General features: G+C 34.2%; 1 protein-coding gene across 1 annotated transcript in view; it reads left to right on the forward strand.

Annotated features, from left to right (window-relative positions):
- Positions 1-26,168, forward strand: part of LOC149805293 (protein PALS1-like) — a 181,671-nt gene extending 155,503 nt beyond the window's left edge. Inside the window, exons 11-16 of the mRNA XM_089933875.1 lie at positions 554-756; positions 2,083-2,207; positions 2,954-3,109; positions 7,090-7,292; positions 13,986-14,099; positions 15,259-26,168. Of these exons, the coding sequence (XP_089790001.1) occupies positions 554-756; positions 2,083-2,207; positions 2,954-3,109; positions 7,090-7,292; positions 13,986-14,099; positions 15,259-15,438 (981 nt within the window). The 3' untranslated portion in view covers positions 15,439-26,168. The remainder of the gene's footprint in view (positions 1-553; positions 757-2,082; positions 2,208-2,953; positions 3,110-7,089; positions 7,293-13,985; positions 14,100-15,258) is intronic.
- The last annotated feature ends 295 nt before the right edge of the window (positions 26,169-26,463 follow it).

A 26,463-nucleotide genomic window follows, 5' to 3' on the forward strand; every position in this document is an offset into this window, starting at 1 on the left:
CTTTAATCTTTCATTCTGGCTTCTTGACATTAACACATGACATTAAATATTTTTATAGGATTTCAGATCTCTCCAATATAACTGAATTGTTAAAATAAGACACACATTCCATGTCCATCCTTCCATTTCTATGAGCACATAGTTGGTATGAAAAAAAGTTCATTGTCCATGCAAAATCTCAAAGTTGTACTTGATATGTGCACACAAGCTTAGTTAATGAAGCACAATTTTCAAGAAAAAAATACAAGATTATGATGTCTTCATAATGCAGAAATGCCAAGAATAGTTGAAGAGTATGTCTTGTGTATTATTTTATAGAATGAACTATGGTAGCCAACCTGAGCTAATCTGATGGTATGATTCACACACACACTCTTTCAGCTCAAGTCTTTTTTCCTTTTTGATATCAGCTGATGAATATAAACATTTATCACCATAAAACAAGTACAAGAAAATATTCTGACAAGAGTTCACGTTATCTCAGTGGAGATGGTGATACAATGAAATTTACAAATCATGCCATAAAACATTATATTAAACTATGTGATTACAGACACATGTGCGGGCCCTGTTTAAGTATGATCCCGAAGATGATATTTACATTCCATGCCAGGAGCTGGGAATTTCTTTTGATAAAGGAGACATTCTGCATGTCATCAACAGAGATGATCAGAATTGGTGGCAGGCATACCGAGAGGGGGAGGAAGAGCACCAGTCACTTGCAGGTCTTATCCCCAGTAAGACTTTCCAAGAACAGTGAGTATAATCATACCTTACAGTCATACTTGCTATAGTGGTTATCTTGATAAAGCAGCTACTTGTATAAAAAGAACAAATACAGTACAGCGTATGGATGCAAAAGCCACCTGACTTTTCCCTAGCAAGTCTTTCTTGAAATAAAAATATATTTGTATTAGCTTGTAGTTGGCTTAATAATAGAGTAGTTGCTTGTATACAAAGGATTGGTAAAATAAATAAATAAGAACATGTACAGTTAGTAAAATCTGTGTATTATATACTGGTAAGATTAATCCAAGCTATATATAATGGTCACCTGCATGGAAGCAAATGGAAGTACAATTAATGTATCACCATATGTCACTCAAACTCTGACACCTATGCTAATACCTATGGACTGCCAACGAAACTATTGCTGACAGATTTGTGACTATCACTGTTATTGGTATGGACAAACTGATAATCAGATTTATATGTAAACATGTTTACTATGGGATATAAATATCAATACTTCTATGGTGGTGAAAAGGACAAAGTTCAACATAGAGGTCAGTTTGGAATTTGTGTACATGTTTGTTTATCTGAAAATCCATTCACACCATACATGAAACTGAATGTTGAAGTTTGTACTTTCCTTTTATGTACAACTTTACTAGTTCAGTAGAAGGAAAGCTCAACAAAAAGAGTGTTTCTTGTTTAGGATAAATTGTTTCTGTGTATATATTGTTTTCATATTTGTTACATAATAATAGAGAAATGGAGTGGTTGAAAGGTTAGAGGTCAAGGTCACATGGGTATTTTAGTCATGGGTATTTTAGTCATGTGATATTACGGCTGCAGGGACAATATCACAGGCAAGATGATAAAATGTATGGCTTTTAGTTTTCCAGCATTGGAAGGTGGTTATATATTGTGGCTATATTCCTAAATCACATCGGGCATCAATCCTGCCTCAAGTGTGTTTCATTTATCTTTTAGAATTGTGGACTAAAATATACCTATACCTGACCATGTCTGCATCCGAAGGGATCCATTTTGTGGGTATTAGTGAAAACAAAACTAAGTTGTAATTGCTTAAATGATACATGATTAACATGTGATATTTTTGTACTAACCAGAAAACTAACCTTTCCTTCAAAATCGTAATTCATTTAACAGTAAAGGACTTTTTAATTAATGAATCCTTAGCATCTTTTCGTTTTTTTGTGGAAGCTTATATAAGACCACTCTCACCTTCATTTTACTTCTCTTTCATATTACTAATTTGGTTATCTGTATATTATAATGTAGACTGTTTTAATAAAATTCTGAAGCTTACATAGCAATAAATTTAAATATTTGCAGACGAGAATCAATGAGGCTCACTCTTGGAGGAGAAAATAAAGAAAATGAGAAGAGTCATTCGTGTGCATGTGGTCGTAGAGCTAAAAACAAGAAGAAAAAGAATCCACACAAGCAACAAGTAGATGGTAATTGACCTGTTATATTTGTCCTATTTCTGTCTTCTGCTTTAGTATGGTGCGTCTTCTATAAATATAATATAAAATAAAAACTTTGCATTCATCAAGGTTTGTGTATTTAAGAAATTTATTTGTGAAAACCTTCATGCAATGTAGATGGTAATTAGAGCTTTCTTATGATCTTAGATGTTAATTTGCCAGTGGCAAGGCCAAGCAATTATCTGAGTACACATTGTAAGTGGCCTGGATTGGTCCCCTTCTGGAACTTTACAAGATAGTATTTTTCGTCTTTACACATGCACATCTTTTCATATGCCTAATTCCACCACAGGTCATAGTGTTTACAACCTTTGCTCAAAGTTCTTGGTCAAGCATCATTATTATTGTTATTACTTAACTTTGCAAGAAATTTAAGGAAGCTTAACTTTGTCATGGCTCAGATCTTAAAGTTAAGAGTTACTAAAGCAAAATAGGACACGGACAAAAACATTGAAAGCTCATTAATTAGATTTTGCCTGACCATATTTTTTTGATCATATTTTTTGAGGTATTAGGGTCACCTCTCAGATTGTTACATTATGCACTGTTTGTGTTTAATATGCATTGTAATTCTCTACTCAAAGCTTATTGGAGATGTACATTTTACTGCATCTGGTAGCGAATAAAACATAATCCATGTCAGCGATGTTGAATATAAAAAAGTGAAATCTTTATTATCATTTGGATATGTTCAATGACCTTTATTTTCATTGCAGTCAGTGAAATTCTGACATATGAGGAAGTGGCACAGTACTACCCAGAGCCCAATAGAAGAAGACCGATTGTACTTATTGGGCCTCCGAATGTGGGTCGTCATGAGCTTAGACAGCGATTGATGACTGATTTTGAAAGGTTTGCAGCTGCAGTTCCTCGTAAGTATTTTGCAGATGCAATTTTTGTTAATGTTGGATTAGTTTAGTAATTATAGCATTTACAGCTATAAAGAGTAAATTATTATATTTTTACCATAATTTTCATTTGCAAGAATTTAGTAAGGATTTGCTCAATTGTGATTGTCAAATTATATGATTGTGACTAGTATAAAAGTTGTGCAAATTTGTATCTTTTCAAGAAATTTTAAATCCCTATACACCACTCCCTCGATAACTCAGGCACATCGGGGTCCAGAAACATCGACCACACTATAAGTGAGGCGCGAGTTATCGAGGGACCTATAAAATAAGCCCAAAACCAATTAAATGATCGATGACATAAAGGAAAAATAAGAGGGGGGGTAGGCAGATTATAGTGTTGAATACTCACTTTATAATCGTGCTGAGATTAACTGTGAATAAATATCTCTTCATAACGGTGTACTTTGTTTATTATTTCTTCATAGAGCAACATTAATTACAGTATATTGAGGCGATCATCGAAAACATTATTCCACGTGGTTTCCGTACCACTTCATACATTGTGTACTACGTCACTAATTTTTATGTTGAATTGGATACATTCTAGTTTTATTGTTTGATCCAAATTAGACGTTTTTTTATATACAAAAGATCGACTCTTTTTGAGAAACAGTTTCGATTGAACGATAGATAGATAGATTTGATTGCGATAGAAGTAAAATGGAAAACAAAAAACAAGGGTTAATCAGTACTAACATATTTAATGGGTCTACAAATTTAAAACAATGTAAATTGGAACAAGTTAATACTTGCCGTTTGTGCCATGCTTGACAAATATCAATTCACTTTTTGAAAAAATCAGTTAATTTTTTTGTGTGTTACTCCTTGGTTTCTCTGCCGCCGAGCAAAATCCCTCAGATTTCTCAACTGCATGAGCTTTACATAGTCAACATTTTGGGTCTCCAGCCACCTTATGGCAATATCAAAAGATTTGATTGCTTCGTGTACAGAGGGGGGAGGTGGTGCAACATCTGCATCTGCATCACTTTCAACATTTGTGGTACTCCAGTTAGAATCGTCTTCTGCTGCAAATTTGTTCGTTATATAATTAATTATTGTTTCATCTGACATGTATTCAGCTGTGGGGCAATCATTGTCAGCACAAATCCACTCCTCCATATCATCAAGAGAAATGCGCATCTCAGGACCATGAGTCTGTATGAATTTCTCCCAAACAGCCTCAGCATTAATGACATCAGTTTCACTGAAACCTTCAAAGTCACTATCATCGTCGCTGTCTCTGTTGCTGTTTTGCTTTATGTCAAAGGCAGCTCCAAGACCCTTAATCCAGCACCCCAGGTTTCTTGTAATCGATTTGTTAATGCAACAAACACTTTCCCAAGCTGTTGATCAAAACAAAGCCGGCATGTAATTAGGTTCTCACAGAAGTACTCACGGGTTTCGATGTGACGGTCGATTGACTGTTTTCATGTTTTCAATGAACAGAATATGTTGCGATTATAATGTTTACACTGAAACGGAATTAAATGATTAGAACGTGACTTTCACACAGGAAGACGTTTAATTGGTGTTTATTTCATTCTCTGTTGCCACCTGTTAGCATTTACCAGAAGTTTTCATTGATCGCTATTTCACCAGACTGTTTATTTACTGTATACTGACAACTATTTATCATAAAAACTTACATAATATATGATATCTTTAAACAGAGGTCTCGCAAGGATTTTAAAACTGGGTCTTTCTGCCTCTGAATTCAATCACTAAATATCAGTACATTTTCTCACCCGGCCGCCAGTCCAAGCCTTTGAACTAGCCGCCTAGCTATTGCATCATGTTTTTTTATTATGTACTCTTATAAAATGGCAACATGTATGTACATCAAGGAGTCTTTCAGTCACTGAATTATTCATTGTAAATATCAGCACAGCTAACTGATCAACACATTTTCCCACAAAGCAGGTGGCTGAAACAGGACTGGCAAATCTTCGAATTTTCCCGCGCACCGATTACATGTGAATGGAGGACTCCCGCCTCAGTGATTTGCTGCGTCCCAGATCAAAAATTGGCATCCAAATACGCATAATTAAGCATTTTTGAGATCTCTGAAATTAATTCTTATTTAGAACTTGAAAATTTCAAAATTTGGATTCCATTTTTACGGGCATTAATCACCATTTTCGATGATAAAACGAGCAATGTATCAAGGTTTAATTTACCAGTTCTTGTCGTAATTTTTTCACGTTCAGCATATTTTAAAGATATTTTAAATACATTTTCTCTGGAAAAAAATCGGGAGCCAAGACAGACACCACGTTATAAGCAGGATTGTGAGTTATCAGGGCGCGAGTTATCGAGGGAGCGGTGTACTCCTGAAAGCTTCTTTTCATTTACAATTCCATTTGGTCAGTTTTAGTCATGCTTTTGGACCATGCTAATCAATTTGGGCTGTTACTGCTAAACAAAATGCTTTGTGGGAAACAAATTTGCAGCTTAATGTGTGTGTGTGATTTAGATTTTTAATGTAGCTTTAAAAAAATTTCAGTCATATCGCTATGATGTCAGCAGTGTGACAGTTTATAGTGATATCTAGCACTGGTGCATCATGCCGCAGACATGTAGCATGATGCCTCACCCAGTCACATTATCCTGACACCAGACCATCCAGTCCTAACACTAACCTCTTAATGCTGAGTGCCAAGCGAGGCAGCTGTTCGTACCATTTTTGTAAGTCGTTGGTATGACTCAGCCAGGTGATCGAACCCATGATCTCCCACATCCGAGGTGGACGCTCTAACTACTAGGCCACCGGAGCAGTCTGCAGCTTATATATTGAGATGAAAAGAAGCTACTAGGGTGGGGGATGTTTTTTGTAACATGAAAGTTATTTGGCATTGATTCAGATTATTGATTTATTATAATTTACAAAAGGTGCAAACATATATTGTGCATGACAGTTTGTTCATTGTTGTAAACACTTTGACAGATGAAAAGTTGATACGTACTTTTTGAAAGAGCAGTGTCAAGTTGTGAACCCATATTCAGACCAATTGGATAGATTGAATATATTTATGAAATTGTGATGGTACACCATAACTAATGAATGGCTTCAGTTTCTGCTCAGCTGCTTTATTTGCTCATAGTTTCAAGAATTGTTTATCACCAAAAGATTTAAATTTTGATAAGAGGACATGAGGCTTTAAAACATCAAGTATATAAACATGAATTGCCTAGTAGTAGTTTAATGAATGTAATGACTGTATTGATCCATCTTTCATTTGTAACTTCCTCATAAATAAAATTGCATGTGGAGCTGTTTCACAGGGTTCATATTTTTGGTTTGTATTTTATTTAATCATCAGAATCAGAACTGTGCCTTTTTTATCGGTTTAGTCTCTTTTAATATTTTTGACAAAAGAGACAAAAATGAGGGGCTAAAGGTCAGAATGTTGTGTGTTGTATGAATGTCATCTGGCTGGACACATAAGACACAGAAGATTCCAAAATAATTCTCTGGCTAAGTGATCAATATCTAGGTCATGGGGCAGCTTTTGCCACAGCTTATATTTCTATGTCATGAGGCAACATTTGTCTCAGAGGCCAATTGTCAAACGCATGCAGGCAGTTTTCTTCGGAGAGATCAGTTGCAACATTTTGGGCAACATTTTTTACAAGTGAAGTCACAAATTTGGGATTTCATCTCGGAGTGTTCACCCTTTTTTTGTCCATATGCGTAGACTTCTCCAGTGGTAACAATATCACTTGCATCAACACTGAGTATCATGGTAAACATTTTGGATACAATAACAACACATAGAATTTGATCAGATTATGTCTGGAATTTTTAATACATAGTTAAACGATCATTAACGATAAATTTTCCCAATTCTATCCTGTAAGCTTCATACTTTTTAGAAAGTTGGTTTTGGAAAAGTCAGTTCCTTGTAATAATTATATTGTGAAGTTAACTTTTTTGTCAGATACAAGTCGACCACTCAAAGACAGTGAAGTGGATGGGAAGGACTATCACTTCATAAGCAGGTCAGAATTTGAGGCGGACATTCGAGCTAACAAGTTTGTGGAATTTGGTGAATTTGAGAAAAATTGGTATGGTACCAGTATCAATGCAGTGAGACAAGTCATTAATATGGGCAAAATTTGTGTGCTCAATTTAGACCCTGAGGTATGCTACAATTAATTCTCAACATGTTTACTATAATAATATTTATATCACTATTATTACTATCTCCATGCAGCAATGGATGCTGTGATACCTTCCTTTTATTTTTGTATCAATCCACATATATGGTATATACTTGTAGATAAATTGCAGTTAAGTTTCCCAAAATTTTTCAGAAATGAGCTATCATGGTGTTTACTGTATACTGTCATTTATGTAAGATTTAATTTTTTTTTAGCTCAAATGGTCATAGACCAGAAGAATTAAGATGATGGTCTGTTGTCCATCTTTTGTCCGTCTTCTATCCATTTCCAGTCTATCCATTAGCTAAAGTTTGCTATCACTGAACTGCTTTTAGGATTGCCATGAAATGTCTTTTTAGTTTGAAAAAACTTTCTGGGGCAAACTCTCAGCTAGATCTCTTGTTGCGTCCACACTCAGTTGTGATTAAGGAGTTCCGTCTCAAAGGTTTAGCAAGGGTCAAGATTTGGCCAGATCCCCCCCTCCCCTTGTGTTGCAACCCTTGGCATCTGCATCTAGCTAGCGGGTCCATACCTCTGCTATTTAGACCAGGGTTTTCCTTCCAGTGAAAACTCTAGAATCCTTAAAGCAAAAGGCTAGGTCACTAGTAACCTGGCATGCCTACCTTTTTTCAGCAACCCTGTTGAGGCTGCTGAAAGAGGAATCTCTGTCACCAGACAGCTCTTCATTGTTTGTTGAAAGCTGTGGTAAAAACTTTTAGATATGCATTGTCTTTGTCCATGGCCTTGTCAGCAGAGCTTCTCCACCTCAGCAGGGACGTTGCTGTGGATAATTCCAGTTTCTTACTTGAGCACAGTAAGAACCTTTTTGAGACTCTCTTCCGCCTTGCATCCACTCCTGGCTATTCAAAACTGGCCAAGAATCAAAATATTACTGACCACCCTCAGGGTCCATTGGCTAAATTCTTTTATAGCTGCACAGCAAAGCAACAACCCCATTTCATCCTCTCCCCCTCCCAGCAGGCAGGCCCTATAAGGGTGTGCCACAAAGACCTTGTGAGGACGTTCTTGGAACCTCTCCAGTTTACTAAGAACAAGGGTGGACAGTCTTAGGGACTTGCTCCTTCTCCTTCAGAGCAGACCTCTTCCATTGGTTCCTGTTGACACCAAACTAAACCTCTTTTCAGAGGTTTGGTCTGACATAACAGCCCCAGTCAGGAAAGCAATAATGCCTGTTGATTGGGCAGTCCCCATTGATCTTCAGGATGCATACCTTCTTATCCCTATCATTCCTCTGTAGAAAATACCACAGGTTTCGCTTGGATAGGGAAGTCTTCCAATTTTGAGTTCTGCTGTTCCACCTGGCCTCTGCACCCAGAGCATTTTTAAACATCATAAGGGTATTAGTAGCCCATTTAAGAACACTCAGTATCCCAGTCCTCCAAATTTGAATGGTTAGCAAGAGTCACTCAGAGTAGATCAATGTTGTTATTGGTCCATAGAGACCATTCTGGGCCTTCTTCCAAACATACAGAAATCAGAGCTCACTCCATCTTAAAACATTATCTGTGTGGGTATGAATTTTCCCAAAATGAGAATTGTTCTTTGTCCATAGGACAGAGTTGACAAGATCCTTTCCAAAATCTGCTTTCCTTGATTGTAAGATATAAAAACAGTTGAATCCAAATAGTCTAAACAACTTGAAACATTGTGTTATTTCCAAGGTGTTAAGCTTTATGTGTGTGAACACTTAATAAGTGTGATGCCATTGATGTTGAGATCAAAGGTCAGGCCTCTGTGCTTGAACTGCCGATGTCATGTCCTCCATTCATAATAAACAAGCCAGCATTTTGGTTTTGTGTCACCCCAGTAATATGTTTTAATTGCGTGTGTGTGTGATTTGGATTTTTAATGTAGCTTTAACAATGTTTCAGTCATATCACTACAATGTCTGCAGTGTGGCAGTTTGTAGTGATGTCTAGCACTGGGGCATCATGTCGCAGACATGTAGCATGATGTCTCACCCGGGCACATTATCCTGACACCAGGCCGACCAGTCCTAACACTAACCTATTAATGCTGAGCACATAGTGAGGCAGCTGTGTTAGTACCATTTTTATAAGTCTTTGGTATGACTTGGCGGGGGTTCAAACCTACGACCTCCTGCATCTGAGGTGTACACTGTAACCACTAGGCCACCGGAGCGGTCTGTTTTAATTTCAATTGCTTGAGTAACTATTGTCAGATATGTTGTCAAGGGTTAGACCAAGTTCACTTTTGCAAATAGCAATTAAATTAAGTTTTGGTATTGATGCATCTTTAGGTTAATAGATTCATTTTCAAGACATATTGGTGACATGAACATCAGCAGTAAATATACTAGGTACCATGCTGGTTTTAAGTTTTGTTCATAGAATATGCAGAAGTTGATGGAAATAAGGACATGAAAAGGTAATTTGGTGTGTTGGATAATGTGCTTTAGAGATTGGCAAAGAATCTGCAAGGTTTATATAGGCTTTGACTCTCTCAGGACAAAAGAATGTAGAAATTTCCAAGGTATGTGAATATTTTCTGGAGCATTTATTTGTACTATATTTATAGTGACATGCAGAGTTGCTGCCAAGATTTTATCTAAAAGGGAGAGCTCCCTCATGGTCACAAAAATAAGGGGGAGTAGAGTATAATGGAGGGGGAGGAGGAAGTGGTCGTAGTTCACTATGTACCTAACAACTTAATATTCATCTCACTTTCTTCCTGCCTCTGTTAGAATCCTGCTGAAATCAAAATCTTTAAAAGACGTTTCTGCTGGTTGTACAAGTATTAATATGTTGATTGTTTCTGTGCTTAATCTGTTCCTTACCTGAGTATGAATATTGCACAGTCTGCTCTCAGAAGAGGCATATATATAGCTATCTTAGTTAGCTGGAACAGGTTTGAAAACTGTTCTTTATGGTTGTTATGTACAATTTTCCACATCTCATCGGTTATTGTCTTTTTGATACTCTTGCCTCAAAATAAGATTTTTCACTAACGTAAGCTCTGCCAAAGTTTTCACTTCTTGAATCAGTGTGATGTCTGATCCATAATGCTGTTTTAGGATTTTAAGTTCATTAATGACATAGTGTACTTGTTCAGACAGGTATTTTGATCAAACAAATATCTTTACTTCTTAATTTTATTTTTAGATTCTTATTTATTTAATTTATCTTAACCCATTTACTAATACTATATGGTTTTGAAGAACAAGATCCTTCATGGGTAAACTATGATGAGAAAAGAAACTAAAATTGCACTATACTTTTGAATTGTCAGTATTTTAATTCAGCTTGTTAGTTTTCTTTTTCTGTTGAAATACCGCTAAAATGAGAAGTTGATGAGCATGCTGTCTGTTTTTGTCCATCCAGCATTTATATTAGACACATATTTAACACTATTTTTGGGTTCAAAATCACTCACAGGTATCTCAGTTGACACATTCCCAGCTCCAATAATCCAGTATACTTCTTAATTTTTAAAATTAAATCACCTTCATAACTATCATCAGCCAGTATTTGCTGAACGAAATTGTAATCTGGGGCCCAATGTGCCAATCAAATTTTGTTCAACTACCACTCGTGCCATGCTGAAGAATCCAGATCTGTAAACAGTTACAAAAAGACATGTCAGTACTAGGACAGCTCTACCAATGTGAGTTCTGTTATGACAAGCACTTTAAGGGTGAAGGGCTGAAAAAAAATTGTATACTGCGCAGAGTACATATTCACATGTTGACTTTAAACTAACTTGCGTGACTTATCTGGTCTCCAAGTGTGTGAATTCATACAAATTCTGCATGATTCATGCAATTGCACACCCTGGCAGCATCTCTGAACATGTAGCGTCCGTCTTTCTTTCACATTCAGGTGTCAGTCTCATAATTTGTAATATCCAGGTATATTTATAAAACAATAATTACAGGAAAATCAGATGCTTAGTGTTGGCCTGAAAATTGCATGTAACTTTCATTCAAGTCAGTGACATATTGACATAGGTCTCTCATTTTAGGTTAGATGTGGTTGTGCATCTGACATACAGGACTGACTAATCTACGAATATATATAGTATTATCATATAGTAGGTATAGCTTTTCTATAGTATGTGCAGTTTGATATTTTTGATATTACCATATTAAAATATCACTTTATGTGATTCTGATTGGTCCAAATAAGCCCATGAAATTATTGTGCAGTATGCTCTTTATTGATTGGCTGTGATTGTGGGAAAACGTTTTTAACCCCGCCTTTGAGAATTTTTTGTTTTCAATGAACTTTTTTTGTGGCCATTTATCAAAAGGAATTGGGTGAAAAATGGTTTCATATGCTTCATTATGGCTAATTTACCCCCATCAGGGTTGGTTATATCACGTATAACATATCATAACATGAAACATGGCTAAAACCACAAGACAAAAACAATAACAACAAAAAGTAAATCTATGGGTATTGCTTGTATGGGTTGAGGGAGGCGGTATATCTATATGAAATCCACCCTATATACAAGTGTGGTTGAAATAATAACTTACAGAATTAAATAAACTCACCTCTGTTCATTTGTTTGCATATTCTGTACTGAGTAGTCTACTATTCCAAATCAAACACTGCAAATATCTGGTCACAAATACATTACAGTAAATATGGGAATTTCTGCATCCAGTACACCTTCTTTCACATGAATATTGCAATATCAATGTAATGCTTAGTTGTGACACTTTAAGGTTATGTAAACATGGATCATCAACTGTATGGGTACTGTAGTGCATCGAAGGATGTGACATCAGACACATTGGACATTCTATGTTGAAAAATGATATTGTCTTTGTAAAATGTTCTGTTTATTTGGAAGGATGCTTGTTCGTTGATTTATAGTTTGTAAGAAAAGTATAATCTTTTAAACATCAATACTAGTTCAACTTTGGTTGGGACTATATTTTATGCAGAACAAATGAAAGGTGCAACATCTGTCAGAATGAACAAAATTATTTGTTCTTCTTTCCATCTAAAAATTTTCCACTGAAATAAACACTTTGTGATAAAAAGAATCTCAGGTAATGATTTAATATTAAATTTATGAAACTCATTGAATAAAGTCCAGCTTTTGTGAGCCAAGTCTCACAAAAGCTGGACATTATTCAAATCGTTTCATAAATTCAGTATTAAATCATTACCCTTTTGAGATCCTCTATATATATGTAATGTATTTGGGTTCACAACTCCTTGGTCAGGGTTGGGGGTAAGGGATTTTTAATGAAAAGCATGTGGAATTGCCATGAAAGTAGATCTAGTTATTATTGTTTGTTTGTCCATGGGGAACACATTAATTTTAAATCAGATTTGGATATTCCAGGTTTAGTCTTGAATCTCTCGAGACTCACTGTACAAATATCTCTTTTTGTCATGTTGCACTGGACATGGCCGTTTTTAAATCCATTTTGAGCTTGTCTAACCTTAAATTCTAATAAAACATTCCCCAGAGACAGGATATTTTTATGGAAAATACAATGGAGTCCATAAATACCTGGTATAGACTCAAATTTGATGAAGATTCAAATTTTGTATCATTAAATTACTGTTGATTGTACACACCTGATATTTGTGAGTTTCTCTAATTAAGTGCATAGGAACTCATGATGAGGAAAACCTGTTATTGTTTCTTTTATTAAAAGGGTGTTTAACCAATTACTTGCAAATTAAAAAACATTCAGTATATAAATAAGCAAATATTATGGAACAGGAAAATTAATGTTCTTGAAAATTAGGATATTTTATATGGTTATACAATATGGCAGGTTATGACTAGGTTTGGAATGGTTAACAACTACAAATTTGAAAATTTCATGACAAATTTTATTCACAATAATCTAGTTTTAAAGTAAAAAGGTCAGGATAGATACATGTAAGATGTGATACACCATTGGTAATTATGACTGGAGACACTGTGCTTCAATACTTCACCTCAGCAGGTTTACTTTTGGTAGCTGCATGTAGTATATCTGAATTGGCATGATGTGAACATACACACAAAGAAAGAACTATTGCATATTTATCATGTAAGGCTACAGTTATGATGGCTGTTGAGGTTTATCCATGAATGAACCATTCTTGCAATTGGACTGATGCTGCAGTTACTACTTTTACGACCGCTCCAGTGGCCTAGTGCTTAGAGCGTCCGCCTCGGAAGCTGGAGGTCATGGATTCAATCCCCGGCCAAGTCATACCAAAGACTTACAAAAATGGTACTAACAGCTGCCTCGCTAGGCGCTCAGCATTAAGAGGTTAGTGTTAGCACTGGTCGGCCTGGTGTCGGGATAATGTGACTGGGTGGGACATCATGCTACATGTCTGCAGCATGATGCCCTAGTGCTAGACATCACATTAAACTGCCACACTGCTGACATCGTAGCGATATGACTGAAAAATATAAAGCTACGTTAAAAATCATAATCACACACACATACTACATTCACTGGAAAAGTGTATGTCCCACTGGGTAAATGGGCTTTTTTTCGAGTAGAAAATGATAGCTTTAGAAGCTGAATTTGAAAAAATGCTTGTTAGATTATAATAAAAAAATATGTTAAAGTTTGTATTAGCATAATTCTACGTGTTCATTTTGAAAATTTAGAAAATATTGCTGTATTTTATTTAGCTTATTAACATGTAATTCTTCAATGTTTCAGGCCTTACCTAACCTCAAGAATTCTGATTTAAAACCATATGTAGTGTTTGTGTACCCACCCAATTTGGACAATCTGCGACAGATTCATTTGAAATCAGGGATTGCAAATGTTAGTGTAAGTATTTTCTTTTGTGCCATACAGCTTAGTGGTGCATATATTATTCATCATTCTTTAAGTCACCCTCCAGGATCAGGATTGTTGAAAAATTCCAATGCACCCCTGCTGCATGTTATAAGAAGTGACTGAGTGGAGGTAACCTGTTTGCCATGGATTGAATCCAGTGTTTGCCAAGAAGATCATGTTAGATGAATGGAGGAGAAGCCAATGGTTACCACTCCAGTGCAGTACACTACATTGGCCTCAGTTTCAACTTGATGGGTGGTTAGAAGAGCCTGGTCTGAATGAGAGTTATGCATTTTAATGGAGTGATTTTGCATCTGATTGGCTGAGCTCTTTCTATACTAGAAATCATAATTCTGATCCTATTTTTTATCAGATTTTGAATAAAGGTTTATATATCAAGATATCACAAGCTAATTGCCATTCAGGAGACCCAGTTCCAGTTTGATTATACTCCACCCTGGTACAAAAACTTATAGTCATAGACAGGTTTTGTAATAAGTGAGATCCGTGCTTATTAATGCCTTGTATTAGAATGGCTGAGCTTGTTAATATCCATGATCTAAAGGTTGTATAGGGTTTAACACCATTTTTCATTACATGGTAGGCTGTACATGGTATCCAGTATATCTGGTGCAGGGAGAACTTGGTAAGAACCAGCAGCCCACAGAAAGTTACTGGCAAACTTTCTCACATACCCATATTGGTTGAGCTCAAGCTCATGTGGACATAGGTGAGATGTGTGAGTGATCTGTAAAGGCAAGCACCTTAGACCACTCGGCCACCTGGTGCCCTCTAATCCAATTTCTTTAAAACTTGATAAATGGGTTTATATCATCATGATCTTGGATGTCTATGATCATGAGCAAGAAGCCATGCTTATTAAATATGCCTTTATCATTATAAAGAATTTATATCAGGATGTAGTAAAATAGGTTAAATCACCATGTTATAAACTTTGGAAGATACAAATATTATATAAGCCTGCATAGTGAAATGGTCAAGTGTTCAGTTATATAAGCAGGTGAGCAGTATCAGACACACCTGGGCCTCTTTTTGTTGTACCATTTCCTGCTAAAATATATTACACCTCCCCCAGAATAAGTACAAAAAATATGATGATTCTTAAAATTTCTTGTCTTTTTCTCTGCAGAATGATGACCTGCGAGATATCATTGAAAGAGCGCGGGAGATGGAGGACCAATATGGGCACTATTTTGACTATATTTTAACGAATTATGACATGGATCAGGCCTACGAAGAGCTGCTACGTGAAATCAACAAAATAGAAGTGGAGCCCCAGTGGGTACCAGCAGTATGGCTCAACAACTGAATTGGTGTGCTAGCCGTATATGGCTTATGATCCACAGCAGTATATAGGGTTCCACATTTACCCTGGTTGCAAATGTGACATGAAAATGTTTCAAAGGCGTTGGTCCAGCATAAGCAATAAAGACAAAGGTCTTGCCACATTTATGTGAGCCACCAAAAGATTATTTAATCAATTGATAAGAAACACTACATGTTCTATATTTTGGCATGGTTCATACAACCTTGAAAAATCATTGATTTTTCATGGGTTGCTATGGAAACTCCGGAGTTTCAATTGAGTTGGTGTCATGAAAAAGTCATTAAATTTGTTTGATAAATTCCTTAAATTTTGCCTAAAATTCCTTACATTTTAATTAAACAATAAAACTGAATAAAATGCATTGCTTTTTAAATTTAGAACTTCTGTTATTTACATGTTTCCAAAAATAATGGTTAAGTAATTAAAACAGATAAAATTGGGTGGATCAAATGACACATGACATGGGTAGTTTGCCATTGTCTCTTCACTGTATTGGTGCACTAGTGTTGTTTTTTTCTTCTTTTATGTCTAATTGTGCTCTGATAAAAAAAAAGTCACATATGGAGAAAGTTCAGTTTCCATAACAAACAAATACTTTTTAAAAACTAGAAGTCCTTGAAAACTCCTTAAATATTTCTTGGGAGCTATATGGACCTTGGTTTGTGTGGGGCAGTGGATATGAAAACACTAATGTCTTTGTTGATGATGACATTTTTTAAATTTTTACTGACCTTATCCTGGATGTCAAATTCTAATTCAAAATCAACTTTCAAAATCAGTGGTATAACCATGTAAATCATATGTATACTCCTATGGAAGAAAACTTAACATATAACAAGAGCTGCTCTAGCAAAAAACAACATGTATAATGAGCATAAATTCTCCAGGAAACTGGAACTTCATTTTTGTACTGTTTATGCAACTAAATCCATATATAACAAGTTAAATTCTTGTGTTACTGTAACTCTTACTGCTGTTGTAGTAGCTCACTGCCCTGCCATGCTGCAGGGGTTACTGCTGCATTTGATTTTTGGGCTGACCACCAGTATCTAAAGCCGCTACAGCCTGGGGCCAGAAGATAACTTTTATTAGATGATTTGGGGGATATGGGCCAATTGTTTTTTGTTATTTTCATATAATTGACTGATTTATATACCCAAATCATGCTTATACAAAAGCTATAACTACCTTTTGTCTGTGAGAATATTTTATCCCACTGACTTCCACAAGATTGATGAATAGAACACAGAACACTGTTTGTAACTATAATTTTAGACAAAGTTTTGTACACATATTATTTACAAGTCTTTAATTGGTCATTATGATCTACTAGTTCTTAATTTGCTGCTGTTGATATTTGTAAAAGTTTTGTTTGACAGGGACAAACGTCACACTGCTTGCACATTATGAACACCACAAGCTGCCTGTTTTCTTTCAAACATTGTTGGACTTCTCTTTCATACATTTCGTCCCATAGCTATTAGTTTCAGCTGCAGTTCTTTCATTTAATACCAGGGAAAATATGTAAATAGGAAAACTTTTTTCCTTCTCATCCACAAAGAGTAGGATGGTTTCAGTGATTTGCTGAGCACATGGCTTTCGTATTCACACTGCACTGTCTTTATCACTTTATTCGCTCTCAATTCCTGACGGACAAAAATGATAATTCAATGTCACTGCCAACACTTGATCAATATCATCATTCTCATCTGCTGAAAACCTGAAAATTATTATTCCAAGTCACTAAACCATTATTTCTACTACTGATAACCACATGTATTTACTGTCACTTGTTACAAAATTCCAGAAAATGCCCATATTTAGTTCCATATTTAGTATATGACATCTTCCAAAGAAAAAATAGTTTGTAAATTCTATTTTGATTGGTTGAATGTTCTTTTACTGCCCATTATGGATGAATTGTTTGTAACATGAAAGTACAAAGCAGATCTGTCACTGAGGTCTAATGCACAAAGCAGCCAGGTAGATATATCCACTGGTGGATAGCAGCGCTTGTTTACAAGTGGATTTATCGGTCACTATGGAGGCAAGGGATATGTATGCAGCAGACATGCATGTCATTGGTAGTGAAAGAGTTAATTTTGTTATATAAAAAGTTCTCTGTAAATTAGCTGATTTGAAGTTTACGAGGAAAAAAGACCCCACCAGTACAGCAGCACACACCATGGCATGGTTCAAAATACCTGAGTGCACCTTTTATTGGTTCAGAGCATGAAAATATTGGGCAAGGTCAATAGTAATTGATATACTCATGCACCCATGTTTGAAACAAGGTACATGTATGCACATGACAAAAATGGGAGTTTCAGAGCATGTTCATTGTCTTTAACGTTCCAAAATTATTCATTAATTAATGCTGGACTACATGGTCGCCAACACATTTTATATAGAGTCTTCCCTGACAAGCACTTTTCAGTTTGTTATAAAATTTAGGTGCTCAGTGATTTTCATTGCCAAGGTTAATATTTTAGATCATATTAGCTACATAAATTACTTTTAAAAAAATAATTGTAAACATTTACTGTTTGTGCTGGTGTGAAGCTTTTAGCTTTGATAATTTTTTGTACTTGAAATATAACAATAATTATATTGCTTCTGAACACTGCATTGGTTTTGAAGAACAATTTTTGTTAGTAAAGAAATTAGGAGTCAGTTAAAATCAGTAACATTTTACAGCAGAGTTAATCAAGAGAGTGTACAAAACACCTTTCTGTACAAGAATAATAATTGTATGCATATCAGAACTTTATTTTCAGATGGTTGTGATATAAAGTTTTGGTTTCATATATTGTTATAATCATTACATTAAATATTTAATTGTGTTTTGGATTATTATTTAAGATTTAGAGAATCATTAATTTATATTGTGATAATATGTTTTAAGTTGATATAAATTTAGCAAAAATGAGTTTCTTAAATATCCTCTTAATATGTTGATGACGGTCATCAGATCAAGTTGTGTATTTAATATTAAGTCACATATCTTGTCCATCAGTTGATAATACTCATGATTTTAGTAAAATTAGAAAGCATACACCCTTCATAATATTTGGTTTGGATAGATTTGTGCCTCTTGGGCCTATGGCATTCTGTCTGCTCTCTGTTACTAAGAGCATTTTGTGTTTCCCGAAATAGGCACTTTTCTATATTTAGCTCTTCAGTCCCTTTTGGGTGGGTCTAGATGTATAAAGGGACATAACTTTCTAATGAGAGATTATTCGACAGCATGATTACCTACCTTGACATAATTTGACAGTTGTTTTTAATAGGTCATTACTTTAATATTTTCTATCAGAATGTTCTTCTGTTTTTTTAATCAATTCTGTGTTGAGTGATTATAAGATAAAAGAAATTAAAATGCTTAAAATTCAGATTGTTTTTAGAAGAATATTGATATTTGCATCTGATCATAACAAGATCAATGATTATTAATATCTCACATTTTATGTTCATTCAGGTGATCTTGTTTAGTCTGTCTAAGCTATCATTTTTCTCAATACTTTGATTAACATTTTCCTTTAACCAAATTAACTGTTTCACTTACTTGCAGTTGTATGTGTTTGAGACCAACCAGCTGTTGTCAGGCACTTGCAAGTCCAATACTAGAATACATAATGATGATTGCAGTAAAAATTAATCAAAAATTATATCTGAAAATTAGTTTCACAAGAATGAATTTATTAGAGCTTTGAAAGGTTGAAAATTAAAAACAAGACTTAAGTTTTTTCTTTATTATTATTCCCACAATTTTTGGAAACATTGTTTGTTGGTTTCTTGGCTTTAACAGCACTTTATAAACAATTTGTTTTTGCTGTATCATGAGGAACATAAAGACCAAAGTGCCTGTCCATAGGATACACTAAGACTCGACCAGGGCTGGCCATGACAGGTATCAAAACTGTGACCATTGTATTATAACTGAGCTGCCATGGCTTCCACTTTGTGGAAAAAGCTGGAGATTATCAAAAACAAGGTGGGGATATTGTCTTCATGCTTGTCTCTTTGCCTGTCTATTAGTAAGTAATATACAGTATATTTCCTATATTGTTGAAGATAAAAAATTTATACATTGGAATGTTTGGAGGTGGTGGTTTGTAGATGTGCATAATGATATTTCAACTTTGATATGACTCCTGTGGGTGGGACAAGGGTGGATGGGAATAGTTATACACTCACCAGATGGCGAAAGAATGTTTTGTTGTCTGGCGGTCTGTTCCTTATTTTGCTTTTGCACAATAACTCATTATGTTTTCCATCATCTGTCATAACCTAACGTTGTAAGTAACTTTCATTTTGGGCAAGGAAGGAACCTATTGATTTTGGGTTCTAAATGTCAGAGAACAAGGTCACATGGACTGAAGGAAGGACACCTATTCCACACACTAACTTAACTTATATACCAGATTCATTGAACAATAGGCAATAGCACCCATCTGAGATAAGAATAAACTATTGATTTGGGGTCAAGGTCACAGTGATTCTACGAAAATTGTTTCCATATGATAACTTGAATTCTTTGTCACCTACTTAGAAAAAATTTGTGCCTGACTTTTTTATTCACATTGGTGTCAAAAGTTCAGAGGTCAAGTTTATAATGACTGAAAGAAGGGAAAATATTTCCACAAATTAAGTTCTGTAGTAAATGCCTTGACTTTGTTGCTAGCTTGCATTTCAGACAAGGAGGATGCTTATTGATTTGGGGGTTAAAAATTCAACTGTCAGGGTGAGAGAGAATCCAAAAAGAAACTGCTGTGCTACAAACCATGACAAAATTATCTGGATGGTCTGCATTTAAGACAAAAACACTTGTCTGTTTTGGGGTCAAATAAATAAAAGGTCAAGAGCACTTGCACTGAAAAATGTAACTGTCAAAATGTATACCCTGTTATCAACCAATGGCTTGTTTCATTTAGAAATTAAACACGAATTAAAAATAGCTTAGTACACTATGGAATCATTAAAATTTTCATTTTATTCTGTCTTTTGTTCATTTAAGTCAGAACTCAAATTTAATTTAATATTTTAGCTAGTTTATTATATGAATCATAAAGATCTTCCTAGCTGAAAAGTGTTTTTGACGTGATATCAAGCACATTGATGTTTAATTTTCTGATTACATTTTATTGGCTTTTAAGTTAGTGGACACTGCCAGTAATGTGCATTTGAGTCAAATATAATTCCTATAGCAATAACCTTTTAAGATATGTTTTGTAACTATTAATGGAATTGTCATGTATACTGTGTTTTATTTCTTTTAATTATTGCATAATCATGTAATGTAACCTGTTAATATTAGCCTAAGGTTTGCTTAAATTGAGCCAGTACCAGCATTTATTTCATGAGTATTGTTTTTGAGTAGAAAACAAGAAATACCTGAAGTACATAGGCTACCATTTTCTGCACTTAAAGTAATAACTTCTAGATGCTTAAGTATAAATAAACATTGTGACATACTCAGTGAGGTTTACATTGGCATTTTGATGCCATTTTTGCATTGTCACAGACTGATTCTTTAATTGTCATTCACTTCATAGTAAATTTATAACTTTGTGCTAGTCTGTGTACAGAACCAGTCTAAGAAGAATGACACTGCAAAAATAGCAACTGCTTGCCATTGTAAAACATAGCAGAGACCACTGAACACTCTTTTATTAACACTAGGGTCTGCATGAATTTACTTTGCAAAAATAAATTGGTAACCTATTTTATTGAAGCATATCTTGTTTATTGCTTAAACATTAGTATATCAGTGATCTTGTCAGCCAGTATTAGCTAATCTCAAGCATACTATGAAGGTCAGCATTCATGGATCCACTGTAAATAGAACAAAATCTTCATTTATTTTCTTTTTAATCAGTTTTTACCATAATGTAACATCAGACTTGTTTTGGTTGAATAATGATTGTTTAAAAATATATGATCACAGGAGTAAGATTTGGTAGCACTTGATAAAATTTTCATCACTCGAAGATGTTTCTGTTTGTACCATGATGGTTATATATAATAAAATGTGTTTCTGTTAATTAATTTTATGTTTGATCAAACTAAGGGCATGTCTCCAGTTGAATATGCATGACTTGTCAATGATATTATGGGCATGTAAACTATTTTGTTCCATATTGCAAGTTATTTTCTTTCCTGTAACATGTAAGTCACATCTTAAACTAGATAATTTGAATATTTTACAGGTTTATTTCTTTGTTATTGAGGTGAACTATACCAGCAAAGAGACAGTGCTTATAAAAAAAAAAAAATTCTTGGAGCAGATGTGCAAGATGCATCTGACAGTAAAATGACTTGTCATATGGCGTCATTGTCTTCCTAGTCTGCCCAGTTTGTTCGATGGAGCTGAAGAATATGGCATTTTTAGTGTGTTGTTTATATTTGGGTGCTCATAAGTGTACTTCTGGGTCTTTTTGACAAACATTAATGCTTTTAATTATGGTGAATTTGTTTTTATTTGTGGAATACACATTTGCTTGGTTTTCATGGTTGCTGCAAACCAGTTTAAGAACTAACAAGCAATGATTCATTGATCTCATGTTCCCTATCCCCATTAGAGACATTTCCAAAGGGCTGAAAGTTCCATGAGGTCCAGGATTGACACTTTTCGCCTTTGGACATTCAGCTGTTTTTACAACTGATAAATCTGGTGAAATCTGTCTCGGCTGAATCATAACAGGTATATTAAACCACATAAATCAAGCTAGATTTAGGAATGCAAATGAAACTGGAGTCTTACAGGAAAATATATTGTAACCAAGTACTTATCATAATAATACAGACTTGTATGCTTGATGTTATTTAAGGGAATATTGGGACTGAGGTCTAAAGGACTGGACCCAACATCAAGTTGATTCAAAAGTTGAGGACTTATCCATCAATAAGAAAAGTTTCTTGATGTCTGCCAATTTGAATACTGATGAAAATGTCAAAACAACAAAAGTTGATAACTGCCCAAAAAGTCAATTCACATTTTATTTGGTTCTTTTAAAACCTTTTGTAACTTGCTTTGAAATACATTTCATGTATACAGTTCACCATACACTTGGTATATCTCAAAAACTACAAAGACCCCTGTCATTATCTGTTATTGTATAAGTAAAAATTAAAACATTTATTGTCATTATAGTAAATAAATTTCATTTGTTGGGAAAAACATTCACATCATTAAAAAAATTATACTTCATTTGTACATAGCATGGGTTCTCATACATCTTAAAAGTCTAAAATGCATTATTATCCTTTTAAGAAATGTGTTGTGAATACATTCAGTTCAATCTAAATTAGCTCCAACCTTTTATAGCATTTTATTTCATGTTGAAATGATTTGAGGGGTAGGGGGGATGATATTATTTGGTGTTTAATTACTGTCATAACTTGATTGGCTAATAATACATACTATTTTCAATATTATAAGCAATTAAGAAATAAAAGATTACTGTTTGGTCCCCAGACACATTACTGTTTGATCATAAAACGTGTTTCAAGGGACAGTGAAAGTGTTTATTTTGACAGCTGATATATTAAGAATTAAATTTTATACTGTATATACTGATTCATAAATCAGATCCAACAGCAAACTGAACAGACCCAGATGTGCTATCATGTAATCCACTAGCAGAGCAAGGTCTATGCAGTTTGTTAGGAGTAATCATTAGAATGAACCACATTAAGACCATAGTCTGCTGGTGCATTAAGTGATGGCAAATTAGTGTCTTTGTTTGTGGTTAGGCCAAGCTTATAACTGGGTCTATATGGTATTTACAGGCTTCTTGAAGTTAAGGAGCATGAAAATCGATGATACACCGCATGAGTGATTTTAATAAAGCAAAGGCTGTTGATGCATGTTGTGTAATTGATTTTCATGTCTTTTGGATTCCTGTGAAGTTCAATTCTTATCTTATACTTGTAAAAAGAAATAACGAATGCCAGAAAAGAAATAACAGAACTTATTGTAACAAGTGTCCACAAGTATTGTGAAAGCACAAAAGTATGGTTTGATATATTAGTTGTTTATTTCAATTAGGAACTAACAACTTCTTGTTTGCAGCATAACATAATTTGATTTTAACCAAATTAAATGCAAATGCTTGTCATAAAGGCTTGGTAAAAATATGTAAGTATAATTATATACATTTCCAAGAGTTTAAATATTGATATTTGTTATTGGTTTATATATATGTATATGAAAGTGATTGTAACATGGACACCAATTGACTAACCACATTTTAAAGTAATGAATGTGACAAGAAGTTTCAGACATCATCTTTGGGTTGTAGCAACTTTTTACATACCCAAGTCCATTCTGAAAGACATCTCTATCCTGCCATTAACCTGGCCCCAGTTTCACATTCTACAGATTTTCCCTAAATGAAAATCTGAAAATATATAGGTTATGATACTACAAAATATTGGACTTCTGTTAGTGGTAGAAATAGTACAAAGTTTTAAAAAGTATAGATCAGGAAATGTTTTTACTTTTGATTTAAAAAATCCTCAAATTTTCCTCATTGATATTTAGGCCTTGATGCCTGCAAAAATGCTATGTAAAAAGTAATTGTTTCCAGTTAAACAATAATAAATAAATTCAGAAATCTTTATTTGAGCAAGAAAATCTAAAATGTTTATTGAAATTTGATCCAACACATGGTAATCCTGTTAGATGGTTTATCATGATGTCATAAATGAAATCTTTTAGATAGATAAGTTTCAGTTTGAAACTATTTTAGACAGGGTTTGCATTGGATTTGGGAGATTGTGCACAATGTCTGTGATACCAGTATTTGCTTAATCACCTCAAGTAATGATTTTTGCACTTAATTATTTATGTGTCGTGTTGTTAGTGGGCTTTAAAGTTTTAGCTTTTTATTCACAGAAGAGCAGGGTTTATTTCAGATGATCATTTGTGAATTCTATGTAATTTCTATAAAAGAAATTGTGCCGAAAATCAACCAAATGTGCAAAAATAATGATATTTTCAAGGCCTATTATTATGTCTTCATTAAATTCCACCTATATTGAGGAAATTCCACCTTTTATTCCAGCCGGAAAATTTCCCCTCAGATTTGTCATTTCTAGAATTGACACTGAGAAGAGTTGGATAAACTCCAACAGCTGAAACATCACTTGAATTCTCAACATCCTTCAGATACTCTGCATCTCTCATATGACTGCTCAAGACTTATATAAAGCATTCTTATGTCAACAACCTCAAAAACTCTAAACACCTGAAAATAGAAGTAAAACATTTGGGTCTACATTGCTTAAAATTATCATAATTGTTTTTTATTTGTTGTGAAATTACCATCAGATTTATTCCATGTACATCAATGACCTCTTGAATTTTGTTTCCAGTTGTATTTTACAGAATGTGATTTGATTTTCCTGTTTAATGCAGTTTGAGACCATACTTTTATTTATATATATTTATGATCTGTTTTAATGAACTCAAGAACATGTTCAAGAGGGATGATCACAGAAGTGTTTTGATTTGATTTTACCATCATTCCAGATTAAACATTTGATTTTTGTTTGATTGTTTATCATATCAGAATTTTTTTATAAAAAATTGTATTTATTATCAAAGTTTTATGTTAAAATTATGAAATTGTTTTAGTTCCTTTGTACCAGTCATTTATGTTATATTTGGGGGGGGGGGGAGGGAGAAGGAGAGAGTTATACAGGTGTTCAGTTGATTTATATTGTGCTTGATGTTTACAATTTTACATTTGAATTATTTTCAAATTTTACACAGTTTCATAAGTGACTATATCATTTTCGGACAATATTTTAAAAGTTGTGTTAATTCTAAACCTTTTCACAGTTTAATAATGCCAACAAACTCAGTTTTTTCTGTACATTTATCAAATGGTTTCATTTAATATCATAGCAGTTAAAATGGATGCAGTCTTTGTGACACAAAATAAGATGTATTGTTGTTTTCTGTAAAGTTGAAGGATTTTTCATCTGTGTATCACCTTAATATGGTACATCCTGAATTATGACTACTTTTATTCATCTGAATAAGGACATCATGTTGGCTTTTTGAACTAAGAAACCTTGATATGGAATCCATGAAACCTGTACAGTTTACCTTACATTGAAACTTGTCGAATGTATGGTTCCTTAAAAGTTATTTTGAAAGATTTATATAGGGAATTCTAACATGCAGTCCAAGAGATTTGATGGCAAGAATGTTACATGAACATTAAGGCTGTATTCATGCAGCTTGTGCCACTTAAATCATTAGTGATTTGCAGAAAATGTATGATATTCTGTCAGAATGTAGTCTTTTCTTTTACAGTAGTCCACATGTTCCTTCATGCAGTAGTTAATATCTGTTTTATCATCAAAGTTGAAATTTTGAATATCATTGTAGCTGCTGAAAATTGAAAATAAGTTCCGAAAAGCAGTGTAAATAATAATAATAATGTGATAGTTTGTTACACATTTTGTATGGTAGGTGGCATGTATGGTTACGGTAATTACAAGTACTATTATTTGTATATAATTTTAATCAATGAACATAAATTTATGACAAAACCCATTAACAGTGTAAGGTTTGCAATCTTATATTTTAAGCAAATATTGCATACATAATGTAATAATCATTTGTTTGGCTATGTAAAGCTGATTTTGTACTCAAATCCATGTACATAAGCAAATAAAAAAAAAAAATTAAAGCTAAATCAGCTCAGTTTCTTATTTTTTACAAGAGGAAATGTTACTGTTTATATTATCTTTACTGGTTATACATGGAAAAAAAGATTATAGAATCGTCTGTTGTCCATCATCCATCCATCCATTAAAACCAAGTTTGTTATTGCTGCTACTCATGAACTACTTGGAGGATTGCCATGAAACGTTTCACACACATTCATGCTATGGTTTACTTGGTCCTAAATAATAATGGTGCTGCTCAGATATCCAGTGTGGCCACCACAGTGGCCATCTTGTAAATCTTGTTATTGCTATTCCTGACAG

The sequence above is a fragment of the Sinohyriopsis cumingii genome, chromosome 2 (genome assembly GCF_028554795.1).
Source record: "Sinohyriopsis cumingii isolate HCF-2022 chromosome 2, ASM2855479v2, whole genome shotgun sequence".
In the NCBI taxonomy this organism is placed as follows: Eukaryota; Metazoa; Mollusca; class Bivalvia; order Unionida; family Unionidae; genus Sinohyriopsis; species Sinohyriopsis cumingii.